The following is a 19,901-nucleotide window of genomic DNA, read 5'->3' as shown; positions in this document are numbered from 1 at the left end:
ACAAGGTTAAAAAGGTGTCACTGTACTGTACTGTACTGTATACATCTAGACTGAAGTGTTCTGCATCTGCAAGATTCCTCCTCAGCCACTAATCATAGGTCAGAAATCAAAATACACACTAACATGAGCTTGAATACTTCTATGCACATTAGGGAGGATGAACATAGTTTCAATTTCAACCGTCAGCAGACCCAAATTCAGGTAAATGTGGTATGCATGTCATCCTGAGCTGAGCTTTGACCTGCAGCACTGCAATGCAAAAACCAGACATTAAAAGATCAATGTGATCCTCTACTGGAACCATCTATTGAAAACCGACATTATAGCCAATCAAAAAACACCATCTGTTAAAGGATCATTCTGGTTTATTACAACTTGGACTTATTTTCATAAATTTGGCCATCATACCTAGCAGTGACTCAGGTTCATCAGGTTTCTGGAGTATTCCGGTTATGTGTTTACACATGTAAACTTCATATCCTGGTTTCAGAAACCTGGACAAGTCCTTATCCCAATTTTTAAAAACCTACACATACTACCTGGAGTACTCTGATAGACACAGGGATACTGAGGCCTTTAAGATTCTGGATCAGAGAGTCAATCTACAATTGTGGATCTGGAGACTTGCAAGCTAGTCAAGACCAGTCTCACAGAGGTGTAGGAGGTGTGGTAAATGTAGGTTTTGTCTAGCAAATACTGTCAGAAACAGCCTTTATTATCAACTGAGACAAAATGATTCAGTCCAGTTAACAATGCTTATGATTGAATTTCATTTTCATAACTTTTAACAAACAAGTCCATTCAATTAAGAATGTGAAGAGTCACAGTAATACCTTAAGATAAAGTAGAAATAAAATGCAGTTCTGGGACTACAGATGAAAAAATTTTTAGCTGACTTTTAGCTAATCTTTTAGCTGACTCACATTTACACAGTGCACTCTGTAGTCTGTTTTTGTGAAAATAAACCTGCAGATATTGTTATTATTATTACATTTGTAGTAGCTAACAGTTCTTAGACTAGCAATGGGTCTTTGGCTCATTTGTTTAGAATCTTGGTTTAAATAATCTGGATTAACTCTTGACTCGGATTTTGTTGAATTAATGTGTTTCCAGATCTCAGCAATTAACTTAGTACAATTTAATCATGGAATGATAATAAAACTACAAAAATTGTAATAAACCGGAATGAACCTTTAGCTGCTGTCATGCAACACATTCTGGTGCTCTTGGTGGGTTGCAGTTACATCACATACCAAATCAGTCAAGATCTCCCTCTGTGATGATGGTACACTGTAGAATCAGCTGTATAGATATAGTGCACAAACAGAGGCAGGCTAGAAAAGCTGGAGAATGCGTGGTTGCAGGTCTGTTCAGTTATCTTATAGATAAAAAATAGTAGTTTTGTCTCCAGATTGAGTTTACAGTGACAGTGAAACTTTAGGCTTAACATCATTATCACAACTTTTTAATTTAGTGACAACACTTCTGAAGGATTCAATGTAAAGCACATCAAAGCAACCCAAAACCACCTAGCTTTCTTTACTCAGTTAAACCCTGACTTGAATTTAGAACATTGTCGTTATGTTATCTGAAAACATCTAACTCTGTGTTCAGGTGATCATCACTTCAGTTCCTCATTATCTTGGGTAAATCATGGTCCATCCAAAATCTGTTTTCATCCTGGAGTCATTCCTCTGAGCCTTGAAATGACTTCTAGAGACCAGAGCAGAAATCATCATAAATTGAGTAGGTAGACCAACACATAATTGTATATTAATACCCACCATTTGTTATCCTGACATAAAGAAGTCATCATCATCATTTAACTGTTTAACAGGCCAATCCTGAGATATAAAACCATTATCTCTCATCTGATAACAGTCTGAGAAGTAACGATGAGAACCACAAAAGATCTCAAGAAAATAAATGATTAGGTTGCAACATAATGGACCAAAAAAGAAAAATATCAGCAACCATAGCTGCTTTCTAAATCCAAAGATCTCTCCTGTCATTAATTTCAACACAATTTTATTTTACATCTGCATTACATATTTCTGATTGCTGTCCATACAAGCCATGGGTTGTCTGAACTATACAAGTTAAATGAGGCCCAAAGTTTTTCTTTGCAGTCGCAGGGAATATTTTTTCAATAAGAGATGTTCCCTTTGAAACAAGCTGATAATGCAATTGAGCATGAAATTACTTTAACTCTACTGGACTTCAAGAGCTATGCTGCTTAAACCTTCCTCAACAGGGAACAGCACGAAACACACACACACACACACACACACACAATAACAATATGAAGGGAAATCAGGACATAAGGCGCACAGGAGGAGAAAAGCACAATCAGCCTCCTTCACATACTCTAGCATTGAGTTCTGCATGGGCTTGAAACTGAGATCTGAACCCCTTTAAGACCAGACTAAACTGACTAATTTTGTGGCCCAAACCTGATTCAAGACCTGAAGCTGTGGAGGGTGACAGAGGTTTAGGTAAAAAAAATATATAATTAACATATCAGTTTTGTCTGACATCCACAATATGGATGTCAAACTGCTGTGGAGTAATTAAACCCGAGCAGGCACTACCTACAATTATAAATAATCAAACTTGCAATCTACAATAATCCAGCTCGCCATGCTAATGCACTGCTTTGGCCACATTCTGTCTCTTGGATGTTGTTTGTCAACTTGCAACACATGATATGCGTGAGAGAAAGAGAAAGTCAGAGAGAGAAAGACAGAAATTTGCTAATAAATTATGTTTGAAAAGAACCAAATCTGAACCCAGAACTGAAGCTTTACACCATTAAACATCCCAAACAAGACCGAAAACTTGATACTTTGTCAAGACATGTAAGGTGCAACTCTAACATCCATATATTCATTTCTGTCAAACGTGACTATGCAGTGTCAGAGGTCAAAGCACTTGCAAATTGACAACGTTTGCATAAACATCTGCAATGTTACCTTGTTAACAGTTACATTTAAATACTTTCCTGTCACATATGCAGTCAAATTCAAAGTCAGAACAAAGAAAGCTGAGTTAGCAGGGAAGCACACAGGCACAGAGACAAACTTACAGTATGTCAGAATATGGACAGTCCAGAAATAGCTCAGACAAGCAGACCGAACAGTGAGTCACTTCCAGCTACGTAACAACTCATCAGCACAGCAGCACCGCCGCAGCTGACTGAAAGCCTCATCGTTTCTGAGCGAACTGAGGGAGAGACACGGACTGGAGCTCAAACGGTTTTACGACAGAGATACTGCAACTTCCATTCTGGACAGATGTTAAAAACAAAAATGATCTATCAACCTTTAACATCAGTAATGTGTCTGTTGAGTAAACATAAAATAGGAGAAAAAAAAAGGAAATGTTCAACTGTGGAATGTAAAATCACAACAAAATAAATCTCATCGGTGTGTTTACTAATGCTGTTGTTTGTCGTGCATGTTGGTGAATGGAATGTGTGAAGTGAGAAAGAGAGCAGGAGATTCAAACTGTTCTGTTGGTCAACTTACCCATGAAGTGTTGAGAGAATCAGCCATGTCACTGTGTAATGTTCAATCAAGTCCTCCATGCCAACACTTACAAATACAGATGATTTCTGTCAGTGTATGACCTGTAAATTCATACATTCATATGAATATCATCTTCATAGCTGAGAGATCAGAATTATTTTTTAAACTTTGGAGTAGCTGTCTACTGTCAACATAGTGTCTGCTAACAGTAAAAACACTGCAGTGTGAGCTGCTTACTATCTCTAAACATGTCTGCAGATTTTGCATCTACATTCCTCAATATCTGTGATATATAGCTGTTTCCAGAGCTTTCATATCCCCCTGGCCTTCTTCAGGTGTCATCACCTTGAATTATTTACTAGTCAGTGCTAATAGTGTAAGTGTATACAGTTCAGCAGGATGAAGTTTGTACCTCATACTACTTATGATCAATGTCACATTAAAGCTTAAGTGACATGGATTTGGAACTTGTCAGCAAATCCCATGTGCAGACCCAAACCAACAATGTGTTAGTTCATATATACAGTATATACACACACACACACACACACAGTATAATGTATGTTTTTGGACAAAAATGGAGCTCTGTGACACAGATGAATAAGATATATCAGGCTTTGATACACATAATATTTGTTAGTGGATCAATTGATTGTTGGCTTGTGTCTGCACATGAGATTTGTTGATAATAATGAAAATCTACATCACCAGAAAGAATAATTCCTTTCTTTTTTCTTTTCCAAACAAGTACAATTGCATATTATTTTCATAGTTTTGCTGTCATTCCTATCAGTTATTCTAACATTGTACTCACCAAAGTAATTTCTGAGATCTGGGAGATCTGACAGGTCAAGAAACAAATAAGACAAATGTACTTTTATGACAAACAAAGGTGAGCAGTAAACTTATGATCCAGACTTTCCGTTGTAAACTTCACGGACCCACCTCCTGCTTCAGCTTTGACCTTCTGACCTCTGGACATGGAGGCATGGAGGTAAATGCGCTGACCATGAACCGCAGCATCCCCAGTTCACATCAGATGAGGGACCTGTGTTTATGTCATTCCTCCTCTCTCTCTCTCCTCATTTCCTGTCACCTCTCTACTAGAGGCTTAAAGTTCCATCAAAAATAATAAAAACAAAACAGAAAAAAAACAACTTAGACCTACTGTACTTATTGTAGTTGTGCACACAGTTTTCCTGTGCAATAAGGGGATTATCAGACATTTTCACTTTCAGATTGACCTCCAAATAAAGTGGTTTAGATTATTAACTGAATGGAAAAACTGTTGGTTTGTTGACCCATCAGACTGTCTTTCTCAATCTAAGCTAGCAGCTTGGTGAATATGAGGTTACTCCTGATAGAAATGATGGACAAACCTTTGAAAACAAGACTCATGTTTTAATAAATAATGACCTTTTCAGAAACTGTAATTCCATGTCATGGGACAATGCCAGTGATTATATAGTGGAGATGGGAACTAAATAATCCTTAGCAAGAATGTCCTTCACATAGGCAAACCAAGAATCATCCAAGAATATTTTCACATGGTAACAAGTCGAGCTTCCCTACACCGACATGCAGGAAGTGGATGTTTACCTTCATATAGACTGAAGGCATGAATAAAGAGCTTCAAAGAGAACAGACATGTTAATCCACCAATTACTGTCAGGAACAGTCTGCCTAATAAATTCAAACATCATCTATGAACACTGATAGATGTCAGCATGCCTGGCCAATCAGCGAAGAGGAGTCATTTTTGTTGAAAGTGTGACATTGTCACTAGTGAATATAAACCAGGCACAGTACGAGCGCTTCATTCACTCTTGACATTATCTGCAAGCCACTGCCTCCTCAGCAAGATAAAGTTAATTGGCTTACACTGAAAGCATTTGAGGTCTGTCCTTTCAAATTCTTGTACAGGAAATGTGGCTGGTGTTTAATGCAGACGCCTGAGTGGAGTCTCACTAGTTGCTTCTGACAGCCAACATGAAACTAAATGTGCTCAAAACCAGTTCCTGGATGGATGAAGACAACTGCTTCAGACTGGAGGGTTTTAACTGGTCAAAACTGGATCTGTATGACTAGTTTGTCTCCATGGATTCAGCACAGAATACAATAAAAACAGAAGCTTTGTTAGACAGCAGAGAACGACAACAAATAAAGATCAAACTCAACATGTCAGATTTTCTCTTTTATTTAATATTTAGTTTGTTTTATGTTCCAGACCTGCTCTTCATTTAAGACATGTTTTAGCATTGTGGAAAAGGTGTTAGACTGCATCAGTGTTTTCATCCTCAAGAATACTGTTGGATAATGAAAGCTGTCTGGACCTCATGAAAGAACATACAACTTAGGAGCGATAAAGGCTGGAGGATAATGAAGGTGTTGATGATGTAGACCTCAAGTTACTGATTGTTTGAGTTGTCCTGTAGGATTGCTATCCCAGCATACACACACACACACACACACAGCCTCAAGAAACAACAAAAAGCAGACAGTTAAGTGTCACTAATCCTACTTAAGAATTAGTCCTTTGAGATGAACTGTTTAATTTAAGAGAGCTAAATCTTTAGAATATTTAGAAAAAATTCTAAATATAACTCTATACCTTGATATAAATATCTAAGAACTGACAGGAGAACAATTTAATAAATGAAGACTAAACAGAGCTTTCCTGTCTGAACAAACACAAACCACAGGACAACACCTGCCCCTGCATTTCAGCATCACTGAGAGCTGAGGCTTAAAGCTGTCAGATAATCTGAGAGCATGGGCAAGGTCTCTGACAACAGCTGACAGTGAGCGCCACACAGTGGCAATGACTGTGCTAAACCTACTCTGAGCTGACATACTGAGACATATCGTGGCTGTCTGTCTACCTCGGACCCTCTGATACAGAGGTTTGGCAAGATACAAGACGTCCTGTCTTTGTTTTGCAAGACCCAAACTCTTTTACTTAAGCATGATGAGCATCAGGCTCCTTAAGCGCAAATTATACTATTATACTGTCTGCATAGCGCCATAATATTACACACGTTTGTGTGGGCACAAAATGTATGACCGCATGGAACATATGAAACAACAAACATGTGAATACATCCATGTTTGCAGACAGTCAGTATAACAACAAACACATTTGTGTGCGCATCTGCTGTCTACTTACATTTTGGAGCTTCTCCAGCCCTTTATGGGATCACTGCTATTGTCTGAATAGAAGTTCTACATCTCCTCCAATCAAAGTGAAAAAGGCTTAGCTTATGTTTTTGATTTCTCTACATAATTCCTTTGAGCTTGTGAAACATGACAAGACCAAAGGTCACACCAGCATTTGTAGCTTATAGAAATGAACTCATGTCATAGAAATAGCTGTGATCAGTGTATTAGCTTAAGGAGGCATGGTTCCTTTGTCAAGAGTTTATTTCACTTTCAGCCCTTTTCTACCACAGGAATATTTCTGGGACCAAGAAACTCATGAACCTTTCCTGTGATTTGACCAGAGGGTCACATTTAAAAGACTAAATGACTGTTGATGTAGTTTCCTTGTGTTTCACTGTTTCTGTTCACCTGTTATTGGACTAATTTCCCTAATCTGCATGGCTCTTCAGATGTGGTGGAAACAAACAGGAACGTGCAAAATACACTTTTATAGTCTAGTTTATTTCCTCATTTTAGTTCCTGTGGCTCCTAAGTAATTAGAGCTACTTTATCGAAACTATTGAAGGGAACGGACTACTATGGGAACTACTTTGCTGGAGTATAACTGAATCAATCAAAGAGATGAAGCCATGGTGGGCAGTCTGTCGTGAGACAGGAGTGGATGGTACAAATACCTTTCCTTTGGATTAATTGTTAAAAGAGTCTTCCATTGGATTAGCATTACACTCCTATAACATTGTTGGACTCATAATGGACAGTAAAAGTATTCTTTTTCCTTGTCAAAACCTGGTGCCTACATCACCAGTAACACTACTCAGTTCACTCGACTGTACAGCTTGGGGTGTGTTATGCTCAACACCCTCAAACTTTTATCTTCAGCCCCAACTGACACTGACTCAAGTGACATCACTTGAGACAGTTTATCAGATTTCATACAGCTCCCTCTGGAGACATAAAAGGCTTTATACTACTTTTTCACACATGTGGTAGTACTTAACACCTGGAAACAAATGCTGATGTGTGAAATTGGTGGAGTTCCCCTTCAGGACACTGTTTGTGGTGACCAGGAAGTCACTACTTCACCATGATTCCAGCATCACGTATTCTCACAAGAATGTGAGAATGAATTTCTGCGTGCCATCTTCTGGTGTGACCTACCACTGAGGCCCAAAACATACCCGAACATACCAGAAGCAAAAGCTTTGAGATACACAAAGCTAATTTCAAGGCATTGTGTTCCATGAGCTGCACTGTCATGATTGCAACATGTAGAACTACTGCAGGCAAAAGCAGCATGAATTTGCTGTATTGGAATTGTGCTTCTGGGTTTCCCCATTATTCACAATTCAGTTGATGAGTCTCTGGCTGTATTGCCATCTTGAAAACTCAGATGTAACTTCAGGGGTTGAGAATGTGAATATTTCTAGAAATAAGTATGTTTCTGTTTTTAAAAGCCACTCTAGCATACCTAAATCATACTTAAACTTACATTTCTTCCTGATCAAAAAACAGAGGGTCTGATTCTCAGATGCAACCTATTGTCTCTAGATTACTCTGCTCAGGAGTTTCAGGGCAAACAGCTTTTCTTATTAAGACTGATTGAAGACTCAATTGTGTAATCATGTTCTGAAACATAAGGCAACATCAGTGTTCGGCATCTCTCAAACAGTCCCTCACAACATGACTGTATTTGCCCTTGTGATACGATTTTCTGTGGATCAAACACTTCTTCGAACTCAAACTTCCTCAAACCCTGGACCTTGCTCATGCTTCTTGTCTAAACAGAGTCTCAGCAGAGTGATCATGATGCTGTCAAACTGTGTTAGGAGGTGTGTGGCTGGGGTAGCTTGCCTAGATCAACTCCAACAACCAATCAGAAACCAAGATGAGAAACACAAGCGCTCAGAAAATCTGGGAGGACAAAATTAAAACAGTATATTATCTTATTAGTTGTTAATAGTTTTGTATTTCTGCTTTGGTGTGGTTCGCAGTGTGTGTGTTTTGACAGTCCCTAGTGGCGGTTGATGGCAGCGCTCTGTAACAGGTCTGTCTGGGTCTGTGTTGGGGGTCTGAAGGCCGTCTGGAAGCCAGGTGGTGGGGAGTGAAATTGGCTGGTGGGGGCCGGGTAGTGGGCCCAGCTGGCTCTGTGGGGGGGCTGCTGGCTACTGTAGGGGCCGCTGTGTGAGGCGGGGGCGTCCATCTCTGTAAGCGACTGTAAGGACTTGAGCCAATGTGGAGGATTGTCATCCTGAAGAAAGTCCAGACTGTTACCACTGGAGGCTGGGATCCCTGAAGACGACATGGAAATAGATACAAAGCATTTTAAAACATTTTAAATATACAAATAAGATACTTCTTTGTACCTAAATCCACTATTCACCTCTCTGTTCAAAGTTTATGGTGTAAAACTATCTTAAAACTTATCTGGAGCCGTTTGCCGGATTAACAAGTCATTAAGCCCCAAACTTTCAAAAGTGCAGTTTATTTACAGTGAGCTCGATCAAAACTAAGACTTTTCAAGGTGAACCATTCCCTTCCTGGCATGTTGAGAAATGTTGATGAAGTTATGATTTTAGATAAGAAAAGATAAGTTTGCTTTGTTATAACTATAGCTAATAAAACACAACAAAACAAAACCTTTTAGCTTTTTTACTTTTAGCAAAAAAGACAGTAGAACCAAAGAACAAAGGAGCCAATGGTCAGTTCATTATCACATTTTGGTAGGATTTTGACATGTAGCCTCTTAACATCCACCCTTTTTTTTTGGAATTTTTGCCTATTTGGCATACCCAAATGGAAAAGCTTAAAATGCATGTATTAGGCTTCATTTGAAAGATAACATGTTCTGCTTTCTGGAAATTTGCTTGTTTAGCATGTGGCTAAAATACAACCAAAATTACATCAGTTCAAATAAAACTCAAAAAAGTGTTTTTGGTCCTCATCTATAATGAGTCATATTTGAATAACAATAAATAGGACATGCTTTATGCCAGCACACCACATACCTTCTACATCTTGTCAACCACACCTGTATAAAATTCCAGACCTCTAGACTTAACCTTATTGGATCTAGGGAGCTTTCAGTTTGTGTTGTCTCTGGTATTTCTAAATGTCTCCAAAACATCTCCAAGTGGCAAAATTGTGTCAATTGCTTGTACTCATTACTGCTTGGCGCTAAGCTGCTTACAACTGGCTTAAGTGGATGTTAAGAGGTTAAACACTAAAATGTGTAAACCGTACTTTCATATTTTTTACTGCATACACTTGGATTAAAACAATTAATAAACTTTTGTTAAATTTCAGTCAGTTTAATAAATGACATGCAATTAATTTAAACCTTTGATCATTGATTTGAATGTGTTAGCAAACAGTTGTCTATTCACACACCCAGCAGTCACAGAGCAACATTAGCGGAGTCGTGTTTATGTCCACATGATAAATGTAAGTACAATATTCACACTCTTAGCTCTGGTATTGCTCTCTACCAACTCCTGAGAAAAAATATCTGGCTCTTCATCTGTTAAATGCTCCATTATGTTCACCAGCTCTAAAAACCCTGGAAAAACCTAGACAATAAGCTAAAAGATATCAGTACGAGGATCTTTAACTGACAAATATTTGATCAAAATCTTACATGTTATGCCTCGCAAATCTCCTTATTCTGGTTTGGAGAATTCATTATCATTCAAAATTGAAGATCACTGAAAAATGGGGCACAAAATGGGCCAAAAATCTTCACCAAAAAGCAGAAAGGATTTAGAGTAGAAAGACGCCATCATCATTACATAAACACACACACACTACAGAGTGGGATGAGATTGTCAGCTTGAGCCTGCATGGCCTGAAGGCGGGTGTTAAGCATCACTTCTTCCCAGTGGGAGGTGCTGTGCCTCAGGCCAGAGGGGGTGGGGACAGCAGGGAATAGTGGGAATAATGGACAATGCTGCAACCTACAGAACACCATGTGCATGCTGCATTGGTGGAGTGGTACAAGTATATTCAGTCAATGGCCAGACAAATATGCTGCTCAACCAAAACAAATGTTTGAGCATTGGGATGCCACCCGGAAGTAAAGACACATCATGACCATCCCTAAAAACAATGATCTCATCTACATATATAGTAGAAATAAGCCAGTGTCATTACTCACATATGAAAACAAGGTCACCACCTGTAGGCACAAAATGATTCATGATGCTCCCAATAAGGATTAAATGTGAAGCAGACACTACTGAGCTTTGGTGAAAATGTGTTTCTATTAGACAGATGAATTTCATTAAATATCACGTTTTTTAAATGTAGTCCCATGTAACTCAGTGTGAGTCAATGATCTATTGTGGCTATTTTATGGAACTACAGTTGCAGCCTCATCTCTGAGCAGTGATGTCATGGGAATAACAACAACAGACTGACACAAATGGGTGAGACGCAGGTTGAACTCATGTCCTAAAGGAATCATACATCCAGTGGTCTGACACATTTCCAGAGGTCCATCCAGCCGTCAAACCACCTACCTACCAACCACCTTCTGAAAGAACACTTGAGTCTCCCACTGTGAACTGGGAGCAGACTTGAGCTTGTCCACAACTACAGTTTTGATCTGATCTGAACTGAAAAAGCGTGCGCGAGCAAAGACGCGTACATATAGGATGATGTTTAGATCCAAGCTAAACATCATCCTCGTCTCCCTCTCCACCACCACACTCCTCAGCTGAGTCGAGGAGCTGGCTGAACAGAGGGGGAAATTCTGCATTGGGGTCCCCTACCATGTCCCCACAGCAAGAGCTAGAGGAAGCCGGGTTCATTGCGGCGTGAGAACAGTAGAGGTCGGCTTCTGAGTCTGCAGACACTCACAAGCAATGCTAAAGAATTCTAACCGGCATGGTGTAGCAGTGCTTGTAGGACTTGGAGTCTGCGAGCGATGCCTGGGCATGCTTTATGCTTCCCATACAAGTGATGCAGAGGAGATGGGGATCCATCCGTAAGATGGTCAACCCACCAGCAGCTAGGCAAGGGTGGGACACAACATCCTTAAAGTGGACCTATTATGCTTTTCCTTATTTTCTGTCAAATATATAACATCACAATGTCAGATGTTCATATTAAACGTGGCCAAAGTGTCAAATTAATGAAACATTAACGTATGTAGCAGTAATCCCTGTGAGCAAAAAAGCACCCGCTTCAGACTGCTCTGAATGCTTGGTTTCGGACATTTTTTCCTACTTTCAGCCCAAGCCAACATCACTCGTGACAAATTTCTGTATATGGTCATCTGCTCAATGCACAGTGCACAAGTTTACTGCTCCGCTCTGCTAACATTTTTCCATTGTTTTGGGGGTAGTCACGCCGAGCCATGACTCAAGTGGAGCTGGCATGCTGTGAGTGTTTTTATATCACACAGCAGGGCAAAGTAAAATAAGTTGTTTACCTGTTGGAGGAGAGCTGGTCATCTGCAGCTCTTCAAACATCTCAATGTGGCTGTTTCTGTTTGTACTATCCCTCCCTGCATTATTTCTAACTGATACTCTGGACAAAGAGCCCCAAATATGTCCATATGTTGTTGTGTCACTCAGTTTTTAAGTGCTGCTAACTAAGTTCCACTAATTAATTTCCTGTAAATTCTTCACAATAAAAGTTTTCTGCTATTTAGTCATTCAAAAGCTTTTAATTTGCAGGGAAGCAGGAAATGTTGGGTTTGAATCAGTGGTAACTTAACACGACTGATACGACTGCCCCTCGGCAGGCTTTCGGAAAGCTGCCCAATAGGAACAGAGTGGGCTCATCAGAGAGGGGCCTTAAAGATACAGGGGCTAAGACTGCTTGTTAGAGACAGAGGCTGAACTGAGGGACTGCATAAAGGGCCAGTATAAGATACATAAGGAGTTTTTTGGACTGTGAATCATGTAAAGCGATACTAGTGGAGTCCCAGAATAAAAATATAGAGCTGGAAATGAGTATAATAGGTCCCCTTTAACCAGCGTTCCTTTGAGCAGATGCGGTGGTAGCCATAGCCAGCTAATGAACAACCTTGACGGTTAGCAATAATTACATTTACTCCCTCGACGTGCTAGCTTGTTCTGTAAAGTGTCCTGAATCAAGTAGAAGTCCACCACAACGCAAAAACAACCACCTAAACCAACAATGAATATTCCCTTTTCTTAACGAAAATAAATCTAAATCCAGACACCAGTTATCCACGTTTGATGACTTCCTTTACGTCTGTGTCAGTGAACAGCTAAGTAGAAATCTGGATGTCAGGGCAGCTAAGGAGCTCAAGTGATCTTCACGGGGAAAGAAAGCAAGAATGCTGTGGGGGGGGGGGGCCACAGGTGGTTATAAAGGGGGCATGGGTTGGCCTGTGCAACTCTGATGATTGGTCTGTCTCCTCACAGAGGTGGTGGTACTGGAGCTTCCATGATTGGTCATGCCAGAAGGCGCATCCCGTAGTGAGATACCAAGCATGGTTTGAAAGAGAACTTAAGGAGGATGTGTTTGTGGTTTGATGGATAATCCTGCTGACACAAGGGAAGTATATTATATATGTTCCTCAGCACTGCATAACTGTCAAAGTTAAGTAATGTAAATTTTGATCTTCAGTATTTGGATTTGTTGGCAAGGTTATGAAGTACTGTATCTGCTCCTGGAATCAGCTACTAACTTCAAAAGCTCATTATTGTTGTATTTCTAGATAACCCTACTGTCCTTGAGCATGTGCTAGGTCCTACCTGTGATGATGGCTGGGTCCATCCAGCTGGCTCTGCCTTCCCAACACAGGCTGTGAGAAACACTCCCAGAACCCCCCGGTGCCCCTGTGTGGTTGATGCTGGATGAGGAGGAGGATGACGATGAGGAAGATGAGGAGTTGGGCAGTCCTCCAAAGTTGATGTTGATGTTGGGTAAGAGTGCTCTGAGGCCATCCTGCCACTCTTTCACATTTAGATTCTCTACACTACTGCTGTTTTCTGCATGGAGACAGGGAGAGATGAAACTCTTAGAAAAAAAATACTCCACTATCAATATACTGATTATGCTATCAGTCCAGAAAACCCAGTACTGGGCTCTGTTACGCAGTCAAGGGCTGGTAATCAAAGACCAAAGGCTCAATGTGGACTAGGTTCTAAAATAATGCCATTTATAAATATTTTAAGGCAATACATTTATACACTCTCCTACCAAAGACAAACATTACTGGAATTTGATATTTGGTGGTTGTTCCTCCAGTGTTGGAGGATATAAAACCTTATATTTAAATACAAAACAATTAAACAGTTATTAGTGAAACAATATGGTACATGTATGTACACTCATCCAAAACATTTTCCTAATTTTCAACAGACCACTAGCATGGGAAGCAAGAAATACATATTTTATATTAGAATGAGGATATAGATTGGGTCTTAGTTTAGGGGCCAGGGAAGGTGGAGGTCTGAATGCAAAGGAAGGGAGAGGAGACCAGGGGCCATATTCACAAAACGTCCTAAGGGTAAAAGTAGCTCTTAACTGGCCAAATTAGGAGAAAACCCTAAAAATAAAGGGCATGTCAGTCCAAGCTTCAGGGCTCCTAAGCCTTTTGCCTATAAGTAGCTCCTCAGTTTGAGAGAACACTGGGGGTGTGTTATTGAGAGTATGTTTATTCATAAAACATGATGTCATTCATAGCAATGGAGTCAACCCCGCCCCTTAGTTTAGGAGTTCTCTCAGTTCCTTACTTTCAGCAGGTTTGTGGAACTTTTAGTAGCATTTAAGATGACTCCTAGTTGTAAGATACTTTGTGAATATGGCCCCAGTTGGACAGGTAATGTTTAGCTGGGATATCTTGCTTATGTCATCTTGGGTTAAAGGCAGAACCCAGAACAGAATGTGGTACAGTAGGCAGCATGTGAAGCTAACTGTACCCTCTGTCTGCGACATGCAGTACTGGCACCACCCCCTCCCGACACAAATATTGCTGATGACAGATGACTGTTGTCCTCCTTTGTACCAGCCTCCACATACTTATGTTAGCTCTGACAGCTATGTCTTTATACATATCCATCTCTAACGCTCGCCATAAGTAGGATTTCATATTCATTGTTCTTCCCACTGTAGGGTAACAAGCTGTACAAAACGTGGTAATATGACACATATACCACACCTAAACTATGCCAAATATTGAGCAGAGGAACCTTAACTCTCATTACACTAGCTGGGTGCTGAAAGCAGTGCATCAACAGCTTCAGTCCATCAGCATTTACACTGGATGCATACAATCACAGTGCTGCTGTGGGCTCAGAGTCCAGTACACAATCATTTCAGTTATGTGTACAAGTTGAAAGAAAATAGAGTTGAAGCCTAAGAAGACACTTCAGGTTGCAGCTATGTAAGTGAAACATTACTGAAACGTGTCCAGTGTAGACATCTTGCAAGATTTTATATTTGTAAATTGCTTGTTTGAGATCCACCTACTGGCTGAAAGCTCAAAAACAATCACTTTCTTTTGTACACACAACAAATCGACCGTGAGACTCCATTTCAATGCTAGCAGATAACGCCGGACTTGCTAGTGAAAGTGAATGGTAGGCCTCTGGTGGCTAAACACAGCCTCTGCAATTCAAAGTTTGACAACACAGCCGCAGTAAATCTGATGAGGGAAGAATTGGAAAGCTGCTAATTAATGCTGCAGGTGTCTCAGTTTACTGGAGAGCAAGGTGTGGCTTCACTAGATTTGTGGTTTCACTTTTGATGTTAGAACCTTGAAGTTGGGGGAACAAAAGCCTGTAGGTGGAGCCACACGTTATTCGGACACAGAGTAATTTTGTCACAGACTGACAGAATAACATGTGGCCTGTAAGACGGGTCTACCTAATGAGGATTTTCAAAACCAAGATTGGAACTACTAGGGTTCATATTGTTTCAAATTGTTAACAGCACCACCAATACAGTATCAATAGGACCATATAGTTTTTTCTGATATTTTACCATGAAAGAATTAGTGCTATGTCAAAATACAGTATACAAAGTACAGCCCAGAACTGTATTCATAACTGTGTGGAAAAAAATAAAACTGTCCGTTGACATTCAGTGTTGCTGCTTACTACATGTTACATCAGCAGTGGGAATGTTTGGCTTGCATGCGTGCTTTTATGTGACTAAACAATAATTTGAATTTATTATATGTGCTAACACAATCTAATATCTCATCCAGTTTTACAGACTGCTGTTCTGTAGCTGTGGTCAAAACTGCGGTCTGGTCATTTGGAGTGCTGGTTTAAGTCCTGACACTGGAGAGGCTGCAGAAGTGGGCTAATTATTCAGCTGCTATGTTTTCTCTTGCAGCCCAAAAGCAGTATGGCTGTGCTGTGGTTGGGAGCTAGAATCATTTAGAGCTCCATCTAATGAGACACTGCAGACAGCAGGCCTCACGAGGAAGACAGTCTTTCCAGTTACCATGGCTCCATGAATAATAAATACTAATTGACAGGATGATTGTTGGTCGTCTTACTCGTTAATCCCCACAGCTAGCTCCCTAAAAGATGGCTCAGTAGTAGAAGAAAACTATGGTAATGCTATGAAGTATTATTTATTACATGTGTAATGTTGAGATGTTGTTACCATAGCCAAGTCTGAGGAAGATACATTAATTATATTAAGCTTTTGAGTTAAACACCGTCAAGCACTAACCCCCAAAAACATGACTGATTAAGAAGAAACAATCCAGCCTCAGTATTCCCCTGTGATGTTTGCTTAGCCCTCACCATGCCCCTTTTTTCATTTTAATCAGGCTGTCAGGCAGGGAAGCATGGCTGGCATTAACATCATCACCTATGTTGCCATTTGCATCCCCAGATAAACAAGTGCCGCCATGTTTAATTCATGAGACTGAAAGCTGCCTTCAAAATCAATTTGAACCAAGTTATCCACAGCCACTCCTTCAGTGGGTGGAATTACTTACCACTGAATTAGCTGATGTCTTTTATGACTTCTATCAGAGCAAGGTTGCCTGCCAATGCAGCCCCATCTTCTTCAGCTTGCTTCCATTTTACAACCAATGTTTTATGATTCCACATTGTTAGCTTCATTAAAGATTCCCAAGAGCCACTTCACTTCACTTCCTCTTCTGTCTCATTCAAACACCAGCAACCAGAAAACCACTCTATTTTTAAAACTGAGAAGCAAGTAGCTGCTGTGAAAGCTTTAACAAAGACGTAACGTGCATCATGTGCCCTTGCTTTTGTCATCTTCAAGAATGGGCCTTCCTGTGTGTTCACTGCAGGTTCATCAATACTAACCCCTACAATTTCAGAGAGCAATGGCAACTCCTGCAAAGACAAAAGTGTGAGAATGTACAAAGTCATGGTTGCAGACAGTGTGCATACAGAGCTCCTTAATTCCAATCAAAGGAACTCTTGAATGCTCCATCATACAATACTATTGTTGACAACTGTGTGGCTACAGTTTGTGTTTGTCTCTTTTCTGTTTCAGCATGACAATGAACCCACAGTGTCAGATCCATAAAGAAATGCCTTTCCCAGTTTAGTGTGGAAGAACTTAACTGGCCTGCACAGAGCCCTGACCCCAACCCCATCCAACACCACTGGGATGGACTGGAATGCCAGTTTTTGGTGATAAGCCAGACCTTATCACCAACATCAGTGTTGGACCTCAATGAAGCTCTTGTGGCTAAATGGGAGCAAATCCCTGCAGCCAGGTTGCAAGATCTGCTGGAAAGCCTGAAACCAGAAGAATGACGCTGTTATAGCAGCACATGAATGCACCTGGTTTTAGGTTCAACTATCACATATGGCTGCACCGTTCAGGTGCAACTTTTGGCCATATTAAGTATGTCATTTATCCCAACCATATCAAAAAATACACCAAAGCAAAGGCTGTCAGACGCTGCTGAATCATTATGTTAATCTGACAAAATCCATAATTTTTTGCTCATTTATCTGTTCCCATATCTCCAGCAGGACATGGCTGCCTGTCTGGCCTCCCCCTGATGATTAGCTGGGGGGGCTGAATAAAGATGGACTGTGCTAAATTAAATTGGCATTTAGCTCTGCTGAGGCAGACAGAAAAGTAATACTTAAACTGGTATTCTTACCACACTTCACTGGTGTATATACTATATCATATATATCTATAACTGCCCTAATACACTGGGCCTTTCTCAATACAGAGAGCACCAAGCTTGTATTCTTAGGAGCTCAAACTCGGCAAGTTAAATGCTGCATCTGTTTGTTTTATTTAAATATATTTATTAATTCTTTGTGAAGTATGGCGAGATCTGTAACATCACTGCAAATGGTAAATTACCAGTCTGTTCTCCTTGGAATGACCATGAACATTGACCAGCTGATCATCTTAGGAGCTAGCTAGAGCTGACTTGCCCTGTTAGCATGCCCTCACATCTCAGAAAACTTCAGAGCTAATTTGCAAGTAGACATTATAGTCATACTAAATTATGTGACACAATATGAGCTTCAAAAATTGGGACAGCACTTGGGAGAACCACGAGAACACAGGAACAGAGAAGAGCGCAGACTGAAGAAGTTCAAGTTAGAATCCTTCCAGTGAGAACGGACAGTGTTGCAAGCAACAGCCAGGTACACACGTCCTGGACTAACATGAAGAAAAGTCAAAGAGGTACTCACACAAAGTGGTGTGTGTTCTGTGGGGGTTTAGGAATTCACAGGGTAGATACTGACGCTGATTGCAGAGCAGATACAATGACTCCAGAAAAATGTATTCTGATTATTATAACCAGAAATGCTCAAGTTTGTGGTGGGCTTTCTCAATAAGCTGGAGTGCAGTTTTTTAACAATAAAATTTATAATGGTTCTCAAGGGGCATTAAAGGAAATTGTGCTATTAAACAATCAAGCATAATCACTTCACATGGCTGTAAGCATACTTTATATCACAGAAACTACTGAAAATACTTGCACCCTTTTTCATTTCCCAAATAAAAAACCGAGCACGTCTTAAGCAAGTTTTAATAAATAGCTGCACAGTCTCTTATCTTACTCCTCTTCATCCCATGTGGGACATATTGTAGTAATGGCTACGTGTAGGTGTGTCCTACAGAGACTGCCATACCACAACTAGATATATAGAGCTGAATAAAGTCGGAGCTCAACCTACCCCTTATATTGATATCACACTTGTTTTCCTTCAGACACATCTGAATCACCATCCTCAGATTTCATCAAACAATTACAGTTTTTGTTGCTTAAACTTGACTCAACGTTCACACACTAGCTTTTTTACAGAGTTTTCAACCACATCTCACTGTCTTCATTGACAGATGGAGTTTGTGAGCTGTTGCTGAAGACTCTGGAAAAAGCTAGTAAGTGGACACTGAGATTAAATAATCAATAATAATCAAATTAAATAATTAAATGTGACTAAAATTAACGTATATTTTATCAAAATACCAAGAATGAAACAAAACTAAAAATAAGGTGCCAAAGTTAAAAGATGATAAAGTAGTTTTAGGAAAAAGAGCAAAAGATGAGAGGAAACAGAAAGAATGAAAGAAAGAAAAAGAGAAAAGTTAAAAACAAGACTGCCTTCAGTCAAACTCATCTAATAATGAGAAATTACGGTTGAAATCATAGAGTTGGGTTTTGCAGAACACTGTGATCAGGTCAATACAGTAAATTGTGATCACACACTGGACACATTACTTTTATGCATGTATTGGTTTTCAATAAAATGTATTAATGGTCACTGTTCAGTCACACTGATTACGCAGAATTATACATTTCCTGTCAGGGCTAAAGAAAAACAGCTTGATCTGAGCAGTCTGGACAGAGGTGAGGGATGATTACAGGAGCTCTGTAAATGAGTACATCTCTCAGTCTTTGTTCACCTCTTTTCTTATCCGTCTAACAGTTCCACTTGTGACGGCAGATCATGTCAAGTCTAAGTGCTCTTTGGAGGATGAGCGAACAAAACAGGTGTTAGAGCTAAAGTTAACCATGAAGCAGTAGTATGAGACTGTTGGTGGTGTGAAAAGATGCTCAGAAACATACTGGCTGCTTTCTCATTATGACCAAACCAAGCCTGCTATGTTACAGCTGTAATACTTTAGTAAATGCTGTGCTGCCACCAAGTGGTCAATATATGGGCATATGTTTACCCACAATGCAATGCAGTAACATTATGTCATGTATTAGTTGTTTCTGGAAGCTCCCAGATCTTTACCTGCTATGCAGAAACAATCACTGTGGAG

At 40.0% G+C, this 19,901-nt stretch overlaps 1 protein-coding gene across 2 annotated transcripts in view; it reads right to left on the bottom strand.

Annotated features, from left to right (window-relative positions):
• Positions 1-5,708: 5,708 nt before the first annotated feature.
• Positions 5,709-19,901, bottom strand: part of cnot4b (CCR4-NOT transcription complex, subunit 4b) — a 40,567-nt gene continuing 26,374 nt past the window's right edge. Inside the window, exons 12-13 of one of the 2 annotated variants that reach the window (XM_042403096.1) lie at positions 13,412-13,648; positions 5,709-8,975 (exon numbers count right to left, since the gene is read on the bottom strand). In XM_042403096.1, the coding sequence (XP_042259030.1) occupies positions 8,698-8,975; positions 13,412-13,648 (515 nt within the window). In that variant the 3' untranslated portion in view covers positions 5,709-8,697. Of the gene's footprint in view, positions 8,976-13,411; positions 13,649-16,617; positions 17,396-19,901 lie in introns of those variants that run through there. The other variant, XR_006093858.1, reaches the window with a different exon arrangement.

This window comes from Thunnus maccoyii, chromosome 23 (genome assembly GCF_910596095.1).
Source record: "Thunnus maccoyii chromosome 23, fThuMac1.1, whole genome shotgun sequence".
NCBI lineage: Eukaryota > Metazoa > Chordata > Actinopteri > Scombriformes > Scombridae > Thunnus > Thunnus maccoyii.
Note: the sequence above shows the minus strand (reverse complement) of the source record. Positions and strands in the feature narration are given on the sequence as shown.